Here is a 12,894-nt window from a genome sequence, read left to right on the forward strand (position 1 = left end):
AAAGCTCATCATCTAATAAACCATCTTGTTAGTCTTTAAAGTGCTACATTGTCCTGTATTTTGTTTCAGCTCTTCCAAAACAACGCCAAGACACCTTTGGGGTTGCGCGGTCGCTTGCCAGTCTCGGCCACACTTCTGCAGGCAGGGTGAAATGACTTTGCATTGCCCCCAACTCGGCGCTGCGCAATTACCAGCCAAGCTGGGCAGCCCTCAGCGACCACCAGGACCCCGCTTTAAATCTTCATTCATTCGTGTCTGTCGGAGACCCCCGGGGTGGGTTCATCCCCCCCAGCCGGGCGCGACCCAGGCGCCTCTGGTTCCCCGGCGTTCAGTCCCGGCCTGGGCTGGTCTGCCTCGGTCCCCGCTGGCTAGTGACCCCAAGGTTGAGCCCCGCGGCCGGGCGCACGCTCTACCCACCTGCTTCCGGCAACGCCCGCTCCCAGCCGGCCGCGAACACCGAGATGTTCGGCTGGGAGCTGCGGCCTTGTTTGCCTGGCGGTTACCATGGGGACCGGCCCGAGAGACGCCCGTTGCTCCCCGCCTCCGGGCAGGACAGCGCGGGGAGGCGGGGCCGGTAGTCGAACCCGGAAGCCCCTGGCTTGGCGCCGCCGCGATGCCTACGGAGGAAGAGCTCGATATCCGTCTCCAACAGGCCACTCGGCGGAGACTGGCGAAGTTCGACGAGCTGCGAGGTAGGGGCCGGGCGGGGGCCACTGGCCCCTCGGCCGGGGTGATGGAATGGAGCCGCGGCTCCCACCCTGGGCACCGCCCCCCAACCCCGCTTTCAGCTGCGCGGCTTCCGACTCAGGGGAGTCAGCCTGACCCTGCAAAATGTGACTGGATTCCCTTAGGGCTCGGCCATGGGCTGCCTTAATCCTGGTGCACTAGCCCCAGTTGAAACACGTGGGCTTGACTCCCCTCAGTGGCTGTGTCTAGACTGGCCAGTTTTTCCGGAAAAATCAGCTGCTTTTCTGGAAACACTTGCCAGCTGTCTACACTGGCGGCTTGAATTTCCGCAAAAGCACTGACTTCCTACTGTAAGAAATCAGTGCTTGTTGCGGAAATACTATGCTGCTCCCGTTCAGGCAAAAGTTCCTTTTGCGCAAAACTTTTGCGCAAAAGGGCCAGTGTAGACAGCTCAGATTTGTTTTCCGCAAAAAAGCCCCGATCGCGAAAATGGCGATCGGGGCTTTTTTGTGTAAAAGCGCGTCTAGATTGGCCACGGACGCTTTTCCGCAAAAAGTGATTTTGCGGAAAAGCGTCCGTGCCAATCTAGACGCTCTTTTCCGAAAATGCTTTTAACGGAAAACTTTTCCGTTAAAAGCATTTCCGGAAAATCATGCCAGTCTAGACGTAGCCAGTGTGTCCCTATTGATCTCAGTTGGAAGCACTGGAAGCAAAGCTGAGCACGTGTGGAAGTGTTTGTGAGATCCAGCCGAGGCTTGTTTGTGTAGTGCTCTTTAAAATCGGAAAGACAAGAGTTTAACACAGAAGGAAAGTAATACCACTCTTTGTAACAGATAGAGAATTTGAGAGGCAAAGTTGTGTCCAACAAGATCACTCAGCAAGGCTACAGTCTTGCAGACACTTTTACACACACTCTTAATTCTAAGGACAGGAGTATTCCCACTGAGTTCATTGCAACTGCTCACATATTTAAAGTTAAACACATGCATGGATGTTTGCAGGCTCAAGGCCCAGGTCAATCTGGGAATAGAGCTCAGGACTCCTCTGTATTCTGTGCTGTATTCTCTGTTTTAGTCCCCCGGTGCTTCAAACGAGTGCACATGATAGTTTCCTACATCAATATGACTCCATGGATTTAGATCTTTTGGTTGGATCACAATTTTATAGTAGGGTGTTAAAAGTAGAGAAGAAAAAAAGCTTCAGGTCTGGCCTGCAATAATGAGTGCTGGGGAAAAACTGTAGAGTCTATATAGAGTTTTAGGGGACAAAGGAGAAGTAAGGAGGGAGTATTGCAAATTATTTTTTCTTTCCCCATTTTATTGGCAAGATTTGTTTTCAAAGCCACTTTTTAAAAATAATTTCTAAGTTTAAGATGACTTGTATTACAGGAGAAATGCTGGATATTGACTATATGAACTGCCCTATACAATCATATACATATTTTCAGAAAAAATAATTCCATTGAGAGTCTCAGAGGGGTAATAGTGTTAGTCTGTAACTTTAAAAACAATAATTATATTTTTGTTAATTTCTAAGGTGCCACAAGACTATCTATTAAGAATACATAATGTAGAATGATGTAATTTTCATTGGATTTGAATTACAATGGGTTCCTGGGTAGTTCTGAGCTTAGAGTAGGAGTCGTCAAGAGGCAGTCAGCAGTCACCAAGCCATCGGATCAAGCTCACAGTTGCCTAGCCGGGACCCTTAGGCACAGAGCAGTTGGAACCACTTTAAAGGCTGGCTGCTCTCTGCTCTCTGCTCTGGAGTCTGCGGAGGGAGGAGGAAGGCTTTACATGCTCCCCCCATCCCTCCAGCAAAATTTCTCAGCTCCCATTGGCCAGTTTCTGGTCAATAGGCGCTGTGAAATTTTGCTGGGAGCAGGAGCAAGATGTGAAGCCTCCCTTCTATGTCCCCTCCTCCCCCCGCCCCTGGGCAGCCATCCCCCTCAATGTTTGGAGTAGAGCCACATGGATCAGCCGGCCGACCAGCCTGGAGCTTCAGCACACGGCCTGTTCCAGTTCCTGCAGGGCCGCTGGCTGGGAGCCACCTAAGTAAGCACCTCCCAACCAGATGCGCCCTGGACGCCTCTCCATCTCCCCGCTTACCTGGTTCCGCAGGGGCTTGTCTTGTGGCTGGATCAGAAAAACAAAATGGCTGCCAGCAAAAAAGCCTCTTCTTAAAGGGGCTATGCTGGTTTGTTTTGTTTTTTTTGCTTAATAACTGCTGTCAGGGTCCTTTTTTTAACAACTTTAGTCTCCCCCTTTTTTTTTCCTCAACAGAATTTTTTTCCTGGTATTTTTTTTTGGGGGGGAAGGGGGAGCGGAGGGTTCGGTATTTTGAGTTAAACCATCTGGCAACCCTACCTTAAGCACACTAAGATTTTTTGAAACAAGATAGATACATAAAATGCTACGGCTAAGTCTACCCTGCACTTTATAGCATGTAACTTTCTGGCACAGGGGTGTGAAAAAAATACTGCCTCCTTGGCTCCCTGTAAATCGCCAGTGTGAATCACGTTACAGAGCTGAGAGCTGTGCTCCCAGCACTGTTAGCTACTCCCCTTATGGAGGTGTTTTACATAGAGCTGTGTCTTGGCCACACTTTCATGGCTGCACTTAGGGTTGCCAGCTGTCTGGTTTTCTACCGAATAGTCCAGTTTTTTGGGGATCTGTCTGGTAAAAAAATTCAGAAAATACCGGACATGTGCAACGTCCAGTATTTTCTCGTTTTCCAACTGGGTGCCCGGTAGCCTGGCTGGGGGAGTGGCTGGAAGGCGGTGTGCGATCGGTGCTGGGAACCCTGGTTGCATGTGAGGAGGAGGGGCAGCCCGGTCCGTGGTCCTGTGCGCTGGTCAAGCACAGGGTGGAGCTGGACTGACTCGCACTTCACCTGGACTGTGCAGGGGGCGGAAGCACCCTGGGATCTGCACTGCCCAGGTCAGTCCCGCTCCCCACCGGCTGATAGGCTCCTCCCCTCCACCCCCTCCTGGCCGGTTGGTTCTTCCCCATTTCTCCTCCCAGTCTCCCCCAGCCAGCCCCGCTGTACCTGCCTCCAGCTCTACCTCCCGGTGGCCGGTTACTCCTCCCGATCTTCCCCGGCCAGCCCCACTGCACCCCCCGCCAGCGCTGCTTCCAGTGGCCAGTTCTCCCCTCCTCCTCCTGAGCTCCCCCAGCCAACTCTACTCCCCCCTCCCTCCACCGACCAGCTTTGCTTCCCGTCGGCCGCCCCTCCACCCCCGATCTCCCCTGGCCAGCCCCTGACACCTTTCCGCCCTCCAGCTCTGCTTCCTGGCCCCCCCTTCCTCCTCCCAGACAGCCCCCGACTCTCCCCCCCCAATGAAGTGTGTCCGGTATTTTTTTTAAGACTACCTGGTAACCCTAGCTGCACTTTAAATTTTTAAGTGTAGACAAATCCTAAGGTGACATTCTGGCTCAACTGAACTCTATGATAAAACTCCCATTGTCTTCAATGAAGCCCTGATTTCACATCTGGTGTAAACAGCAAGTTGTAGCCAGTCCAGGGGAATCCTAGTAGGAAGGTTAGGATTTCTGTGATTTCCATCTGCATTTCCACTTAAAAGCTATGTATCGGTTTTTGGACACATCCATCCCACTTAATTAGCTTCATTAACACAGGTCTTACAATTGACAGGTACTTCTGCTATTATATATATCTCGTGGTTTCCACTCCAATTCATCTGATGATTCTAGGATAGCTCATGATTCTATCTATATTAATAAGTCTTTAAGGTACCACAGGACCACGCGTTGTTTTTAAAGTTACAGACTAACATGGTTAGCACTCTGTGATTTTGTAAGCAGTATTGATCAAGTCTGACGTAAGAATATGCATGAAGTGATGAAATTGAGATTGTATATAGGCCCTGTTTAGTGGGGCATTCAATAATTTTTGAGTGCTTGATTTTACAATGTAAGTTCCTATAATGTAGTTTTTGTATTAGTTTTGGACTAGAGAGAATGCCATTAATTTCTCTTTTTTATACCCTGTTGATGGTCTGTCCTGTTAACTCTTTTCAAATAGGTAAAGTCACACAAGCTAGAGAATTCTGGGATGCTGTTGTGATTACAGCAGCTGACCAAAAACAGCAATTGGCTTATGAGCAACAGCTATCAGAAAAGTTGAAAAGAAAGGAACTTCCCCTTGGAGTACATTACCATGTTTTTGTGGATCCCCCTGGACCAAAAATTGGTGGGTATTTTACTGCCTTTTTTTTTTCTTGTTTTCTCTTACATGCCATAGTCATGGATAGGGATGTGATAACTGGTAACCGGTGGGGGCTGGAGCAGCTCCCCAGCTGCCACAAGCAGCCTGGGTGCTTCTGTTTGCAGGGAGCCCAAGGAGCCGCATAGGCAGATGCTTCAATGTCCAGAGTATTCTCTGTTCTCGGTAGGCCGGGCACCCTGCAAGCAGGGGCTCTTCCAGGATCTGGAGTGCATCTCTCCGCAGGCCTGCCGTGGACACAGGCTGCTCTGGTAGGGGCCAGGAGCTGATGGCAGCCAGAGCTTCCACACAGGGTCTGGGAGCCAGCAGCCAGCCCCACTGCAGGACCCCACAGGCTGGGGGCTTGAGCAGTCCTTTGCCCGAATCCCACTTAGTCAGGTAACCTGTTTCACATCCCTAGATAAAAAAGACATGCTAACAATCAGTCAAAGAAATTAAGTTTACCAGGTTCTAACTACATTCATTCAGTAAATAGATACCAAATAGATTGCAAAGCCCGATGGCAGCTTTGTCACAATCTGGTCTCTATCCTTCTGTATAACAAAGGCCTTAATGATTTCTGTGAGCCCTAATCTCTTAGAAAAATAGCCAATCTTGATTTTAAATGTTTCCGGTGATGAAGAAGCCACCTCAACCATTGGTAAGATTCGTTGTTTAATATTTCACTATAAATTGACTAATTTTCAGACAAACAAAATTGTAGTAAGTATTATGACAGTTGTCTCTTATAGGGAAAGATTTCCAGAAATCTATTAGAAGCTTAATTGTATTAATTAAATCACAAGAAATATTCTAACAGCATTAAGCAATATGTTTTGATTCAAATGTCTAATTATTAGCATTAATGAGTCTCATGTGCCTTTGGACTTCACATAAGTTCAGTAGATATATTAAAAGTCACTTAGAAACATTTATATATTGCCCTTAAAGTGCATTCACACTACATAACCTGGTTAGCCTTTGCATGTTAATAATAATATAAAGCATGTATATATAAGTGCATAACACAAAATATTACTGCTTTTCATATATTCATATTGCACATCATAACAGATCTATTCTAATCTGTACTGTAATGTGTTTAAACCTATTAGGTCCAAAATATTGAATCCATAGCAGGAGTCTTAATGAAAAGTAGTCATTGAGCATGCACAGTGTCATCTTGTAAACTTCAGTAGCTCAGCCATTTGTTTTTAGAAAGTAATTAATCTGATTGAACTGTAGAATTATTTACAAAGATTTATTTTCAAAAATGGAATTATTTTAAATGATAGGATAGGTCGGCAACATCCGGCACGCGTGCCATAAGTGGCGTGGGAGCCGATTTTCAGTGGCACATGTGGCAGGAGCTCAGTCCTACCCAGGAGCAGCCTTAGACGAGCTGCTGGCAACTGGTGAAATGCGTGATCGGCACCCCCACCTCCAAAGCCTTCAATGGCCGTTTATCTTGGCGCCCTAGACGACCGCCTAGTTCGCCTGTATTGATGGGCCGCCACTGGTCCCGCCCCTTCTCCCCAGCACAGCCATTGGAGCCCTCCCTCTTCCCTGGCAGCAGGTTAGGCTGCAGTGGCAGCAGTCAGCACTGCTGCTGAGTAGTGGTGCCTCCGGGTCCAGCATGGGATCATGTGGCCATGGTAGCAGTGGGTCCAGGGCCGGCCTGGGACCATGTGGCTGTGGTAGCGGTGCCTCTGGGGCTGGCCTGGGATCATGTGGCCGTGGTATCGGCACCTCTGGGGCTGGCCAGGCCCGAGTGGCTCCTCCAGTTGCTGCAAGGGGGCGCAAAGCCTGATAAGTGTCCCCCGTCATGCCCAGATGACCCCATGCCCCAATCCCCCTCACTCACTTCCCTCCCCCTAGCATAGGCCCCACATCCCCAGCTTCCTCCAACATCCTCCATTGTTCCTGCACCCTCCCTCCTGGCCAGATACCCTACCCCTGTCCTAGTCCTGCATCCTTTCCCCTGGCCTGACACCTACCCCCACCCTGCTCTTTCATCCACCATTGCTCCTGCACCCACTCTCCTGGCCACACACTGCACCCTCCCTTGCTCTTGCTCCTGCTCCCTCCACCTGGCCAGACATCCTACTCCCAGCCTGCTTCTGCACCCCACCTCCCTCCCAGATCCTGCACTCCATCCCTATCCCACTTGCTGGCAGCCCTGTGTCACACACTGAACCCCTCCTTTTTGTCCCTGCTCCAGAGCCTAAGGGGGTCCCTAAAATCAACTAACTCTGGAACTCCAGAAAAGTAAATCTGGCCTATGGGAAACTGTGAACCTCTTCACTCCTGTGGGGCTGAAGCACCAGAAGAGTGAAGTGTCTCAGTTTGGGGCCACATCAGTGAAGGTTGGGGGGTTTTGGAGGAGTTTTTTTACGTCTCACTTGTATGGACCTCAGCTGAATTTTCTGTGGGTCAGTGGCTCCCAACTCAAAAAAGGTTCCCCACACCTGTCATAAAGATAACATTGAAACCTTTTGTTTTGGCTATAAATTAATATTTTACTTTATTTAAAATGAAGTTTGATAAACCAACATAAAACGCTTAGTCTGTTTAATCATTTAAATTAGACCATTCTCCCCAGCTGCAGCTGGTTCAGAAAATATTTTCACTGTACCCAGCCTACCCCTTCCCCCACTTTCCCCCAGCACACAGATCCGTAAATAGAAGTGAATAAGTTAAATCTAGGCACGCCACTTCTGAAAGGTTACCGACTTCTGTTATAGGAGAACAATAAGTATCAAAATACTGGTAAACTAGGGGTGGAAATCCTCTTAAAAAATTAGTTAGTTAAATTTTAATCACTTAACTGGGGTCTGGACAACCTATTCCTCCAGCTGTGCAGGGGTTGGGAGAGGTTTTCTCCACGGTCCTGTTGCACTGTGGGCAGGGATGCTGCTCTGGCCCACCAGAAAACCCCATCAGCCAGGCTGCCACAGGAGGAGGGCTGCACCCCACACTGGTTACTGGGTAATCATGCCAGTAAGGCTAGTGCTTACCAGGTAACGAGTTACCTTTCCTCCTTCCTCCTCCCCAACCCTTTTCTGTACTCTACCTGTCAAAAAGTCCTTTTGAAAACTTTCTTAAAATCATGAAAGGCCACAAGTTAGAGCCAGTTTTTGTAGCTGAGTTTTCCCCCCCTTGACCTGATGGCAGATCTTTATTGATGTCACTCAGGGGATGAAGTGGAGGGGAGAAAAGTGGTTTTTTCCCCCCAAGACCTGAATATTTGAGATGCTGTTTATAGTGGATTGTGCAGACAATCATAAGGTGACTCCCAACCTCCTTCCCGCAAGGTTTGGTCAACATTATTGGCATGGAGCTGAATAGTACTCTCCTTTCAGAGTTGTTTTATGCAGTCTCAGGTAGACCTTTTCACATCAATAGATACTCAGTTCACAATTTAAAAATGATCTTTGCAGCCATGAGGACTAGAGAACTCATTTAAAAATAATTAACAATTTATGCTCTGAGCAAGGGGTCAGCATCTTGAAAAGCGTTTATATGCCCAGCTTCTTCAAGCCAGCCTGGTTCAATTCCTGATACAGGTTGGACCTCCTTGGTCCAGCACCATCAGGACCTGATCAGTCCCAGAAAAGGGAATTTGCCAGAGGTCTCCTGACACCAGCCCTTCAGCCTGCTGCCCCTCCCCGCTGCCAGCTCCTTCAACTGCCTACTGGCCAGCCTCAGTCCCGGCACTGCTGCCCGTTGGGTGGCGAGTGGCCTCGGCCATCTTCTGCTGGGCTGCCGTGGCCCCGGCCAGGTTTCCCCTCCCAGGCTTCTGCGGCCACAGCTCCAGCCTCACTGCCAGGTGGCACATGGTCCCAGATGCACTGATTCTGTGACAGTCCCAGCTCAGCTTCCTTTCCAGGTTGCTGCAGCTGCAGACCCAGCCCTACTTTTACTGCTGGGCAGCAGGCAGCCCCAATCATTGGCTGATGAGGCCCCGGACAGGCTTCCCCTTCTGGGCTGCCATGGTCATGGCCCTGCTGCTGCACAGAAGGCAACCCCGATACCACTCCCCCGCTGCCAGGGCTGCCTCCGCACCACAGCTGCCCTGGCTGTTGCAGTCGCACCGCTACTAGAGTCACCGTGCTCCCAGCTGCTGGCCTTCCTGCTCCAGGGCTGTCTTATCCAGGAATATCTGTAGTCATTCCTGACTATGGATCTTGCCTGATGAGAGATTCACGGTTAAGGGGGGTGCAACCTGTACTGCTTGCATATAATTTTTGTACTCTTGACAGGTTTATGTAACTAATGTTGATGTTCTTAATTTATGTATTGAATCTTTTGTAGGAAATGGTGGATCAACACTGCATGTCCTTCAGTGCTTGGAAGAGATGTATGGTGATACATGGACGTCTCTTACAATCATATTAATTCATTCTGGTAAATTGTTTTCCTGTTGTGAATTATCTGGTGCATTGTGCTATTTTTTTTCTCTTGAATGAAAATATGGTGATTGGGAGAAGAAATTGTCAGATCTCTCTCAAGTGAGCTCAGATTTGGCTGACTGACTTGGAAATCTAATGGCATCTGAACGTGGGTTTGCAGTTCATGTCCAACTATCTCAGCTAAAGGAATATGGAAATGCTGTGTAATAGCAACCTCAGCTTTTTAAGAGAAAGAAACTTATGTCACCATATAGCAACATCCTCTGGAGGAGATGAGTTGTTTGGCTCATCTATGGTTCAAAATTGCAAAAGAGCCTGCTTACATGTTGTAAGAAGAGAGACATTAATGCAGTTTTGCTTTATGCCGGATATTTTCTGACTTTCAGATAGTGAGAGAAGTAAATATCGAAAATAAAAGAACATAAGAACATAACATAAGAACGGCCGTACTGGGTCAGAACAAAGGTCCTTCTAGCCCAGTATCCTGTCTACCGACGGTGGCCAGCACCAGGTGCCCCAGAGAGGGTGGACCGAAGACAATGATCAAGTGATTTGTCTCCTGCCATCTCTCTCCAGCCTCTGACAAAGAGAGGCCAAGGACACCATTTTATCCCCTGGCTAATAGCCTTTTATGGACTGTCATGGGGCGCACGCCCCCCAGTAGCCTCAGTGCCCCCTGACTGTCTTCACATGGCCCATCTCAGGGCAAGTTACAGTCTGTATGGGTTGCTCATCATCGGCTTCACCGCAGTTTATACTGGCCCTTTAAACAGGCCGAGTCTCCAAACAGATTCTCGTCGTAGCTGGGCACCTCCCTGGTAGGGGGACCCGGGCCCACCCTACTCCACCGGGTCCCGGCCCAGGGCCCTGTGAGCGACCGGGTATAGGGTCACTCCCTCGGTGGGGCTAGCTAGCCAAAACCCACCAAGTCTCTCGGGCTAAGAGGGGCGCCTCCCGCTCCTGCCCTGGGCCACTTCCTACCTGGCCTTGCCCAGCTGGCTGCGATCTCCAGGCCGGCGTCCCCTCGGCAGGTAGTCTCCAGGTGGCACCAACTCGCCTCTGCTTTCCTCCCGGCCTCTCCTGGAGTCCCCGGCAACTGCTGAGGGAGAGCTTCTCTCTCCAGTCCCTCTCCTGCAGCTGTAGCCCTCCCAGGAGCTCTTGCTGCCTCTGCAGTCAGCCCTGCCTCCCCTCCAGCAACTGTGCCTCTCCTTTTGTAGCCGGCAGCTGGGCTCATTAGCCTCACCATCTCAGCTGGTCTTGCAGCTTCCCTCAGGCTCGGGGCCTGAGCCTTGGGCTTAAAGGCCCAGTGCAGGGCAGGCGCCCTGTCACATACCTTCCCCTTCGGCTCGTGCTTCCCTTCTTCCGCCAGTCCCAGCCGGGCCTCTCTTATCCCTTCCCTCGGGGCCTGGTATCCCCTGGAGGCCTTAACTGCCCTCGGGCTCGCCCTCGCGGCCTCTGAGCATGCGCCACAATGTCGGCGGGTCGGCAGGTGTGCTCCCCAGAGGGTCACCCCGCCAATGCTGGTATGGGACTCCACTGCCCCCTCTCTCGCCCCTTCTCCCAGGACTCCATCCCCTTCCGCCGCCTCGCTATTGGCTAGGGACCTAGAAAAAAAATCTGCATTGTTATGGGTTTTCCCCGGCCTATGACAGACCTCAAATTTATAAGGCTGCAAGGCCAAGTACCATCTCATGACCCGCGGATTGGTTTCCTTCATCGTCTGGATCCATCGTAATGGTGCGTGGTCTGTTATCAAGGTGAAGGTCCCCCCTAGCAGATAATAGCGGAGTGCCTCTATTGCCCACTTAGCTGCCAGGGCCTCTTTCTCGATCGTGGCATATTGTAGCTCCCGGGGTAGTAATTTCCTGCTCAAATACAGGATGGGGTGTTCCTCCCCTTCCTGCTCCTGCGAGAGGACGGCTCCTAGTCCTCGGTCTGACGCGTCTGTCTGTACTATAAATGGTTTAGTAAAGTCCGGTTGATGGAGAACCGGTGTCTGCATCAATCGGCGCTTTAACGTTTGGAACGCTTTCTCACATTGCGCGGTCCACTGGACCCTTTGGGGTCGTGCATTTTGGGTCAAGTCTGTCAAGGGCGCCGCAATCGTGGCAAACTCTGGGATGAACCGCCGATAGTAACTGGCTAATCCCAGGAATTGGCGGACTTGCCTTTTTGTGGTGGGGGCTTTGTAGCTTCGTAGGGCCTCCACCTTGTCCACCTGCGGTTTTATCCTTCCCTGCCCCACCACATAACCTAAATAGGATACTTCCCTTTGTCCAAAGTGACACTTACCGGGGTTAGCCGTGAGGTTGGCGTCGACCAGGGCCCCAAGGACCGCCTTTAGATGTTGCAGATGTTCCCGCCAGGTTTCACTATAAATGACAATGTCATCAATATATGCAGCAGCATATTCCTGATGTTTGTATAATACCTTGTCCATTAACCTCTGGAACGTCGCTGCGGCCCCGTTCAATCCAAATGGCATTGTGGTGAACTGGAACAGGCCAAATGGTGTGGCAAATGCGGTCTTATCCTCCGAGGCTGGCGTCAAGGGAATCTGCCAATACCCCTTAGTGAGGTCGAGCGTAGAGATGTAATGTGCTTTACCCAACCGTTCCAACAGTTCATTTACTCTGGGCATAGGATAAGCATCAAATCGTGAAATTGCGTTGACTTTCCAGAAGTCTATGCAGAAGCGCATCGTGCCGTCAGACTTAGGCACCAATACGATGGGACTGCGCCACTCGCTTCTCGACTCCCTGACCACCCCCATTTGCAACATCCGTTGCAGCTCTTCCCGAACGGGCTCCCACATTTTCTTGGGGAGGGGCCGTATGTGGTCCCGGATCTTTTTACCTGGGGTTGTCATGATATGGTGGCTCGTCAAGGCCGTCCTGCCCGGTTGTGTAGTTAAGACCTGTTTGTATTCCCGCAGAAGGGCGTTCATCTCTCGGCGTTGTGCCTCCGTCAACTCTGCCCCGATATGCGTTGCCCCTTCTGCCTCCAAGTCGCCTCCCCAGGGTCCAAGCTCCGGCTCTGGTTGCTGTAAGGTGACAAGCATACCCTCCCGTGCATTCCACTTCTTTAGTAAATTGACATGATAGATCTGCTTGTCTTTCCGTTTTCCTGATAATCTGATCTCATAATCAACTGGCCCCACCTGCCGTATGACCTCGAAGGGTCCTTGCCATTTGGCCAGTAATTTCGAGTCTGGTGTTGGTAACAGCAGGAGTACCCTGTCGCCTGGTTGAAATGTTCTGGATTTGGCCCCTCGATTATAATATTGGGCCTGCCTATTTTGGGCTTGGAGAAGATTCTCTTTAGCCAGTTCACCGACGGTTCGGAGTCGTTTTTGTAGGTCCAAAATATACGGTACTGTACCCTTCACCCTTGAATCCTGTTCCTCCCAGGCCTCCCGCACCAAGTCCAATATCCCCCGGGGTTGTCGGCCATACAGCAGTTCAAATGGGGAAAAGCCCGTTGAGGCCTGGGGCACCTCCCGGACTGCGAATAATAAGGCCGGTAATAACCGGTCCCAGTCCTTTGGGTCTAGCTCCACAAACCGCCGCAA

At 50.5% G+C, this 12,894-nt stretch overlaps 2 protein-coding genes across 15 annotated transcripts in view; one reads left to right on the forward strand and one right to left on the reverse strand.

The window, feature by feature from the left end:
• LRRIQ3 (leucine rich repeats and IQ motif containing 3) overlaps positions 1 to 558 on the reverse strand; it is a 100,229-nt gene extending 99,671 nt beyond the window's left edge. For 4 of the 13 annotated variants that reach the window (XM_075936249.1, XM_075936246.1, XM_075936252.1 and 1 more), the window contains exon 1: positions 418 to 558. The gene's annotated coding sequence lies outside the window, so the exon portion shown is untranslated. The other 9 variants (XM_075936248.1, XM_075936245.1, XM_075936251.1 and 6 more) reach the window with 3 other exon arrangements.
• A 6-nt stretch (positions 559 to 564) lies between these two features.
• FPGT (fucose-1-phosphate guanylyltransferase) overlaps positions 565 to 12,894 on the forward strand; it is a 29,797-nt gene continuing 17,467 nt past the window's right edge. For both annotated transcript variants that reach the window (XM_075936256.1, XM_006130397.2), the window contains exons 1-3: positions 565 to 692; positions 4,732 to 4,899; positions 9,226 to 9,318. In XM_075936256.1, the coding sequence (XP_075792371.1) occupies positions 614 to 692; positions 4,732 to 4,899; positions 9,226 to 9,318 (340 nt within the window). In that variant the 5' untranslated portion in view covers positions 565 to 613. The remainder of the gene's footprint in view (positions 693 to 4,731; positions 4,900 to 9,225; positions 9,319 to 12,894) is intronic.

This window comes from Pelodiscus sinensis, chromosome 9, assembly GCF_049634645.1.
Source record: "Pelodiscus sinensis isolate JC-2024 chromosome 9, ASM4963464v1, whole genome shotgun sequence".
In the NCBI taxonomy this organism is placed as follows: Eukaryota; Metazoa; Chordata; order Testudines; family Trionychidae; genus Pelodiscus; species Pelodiscus sinensis.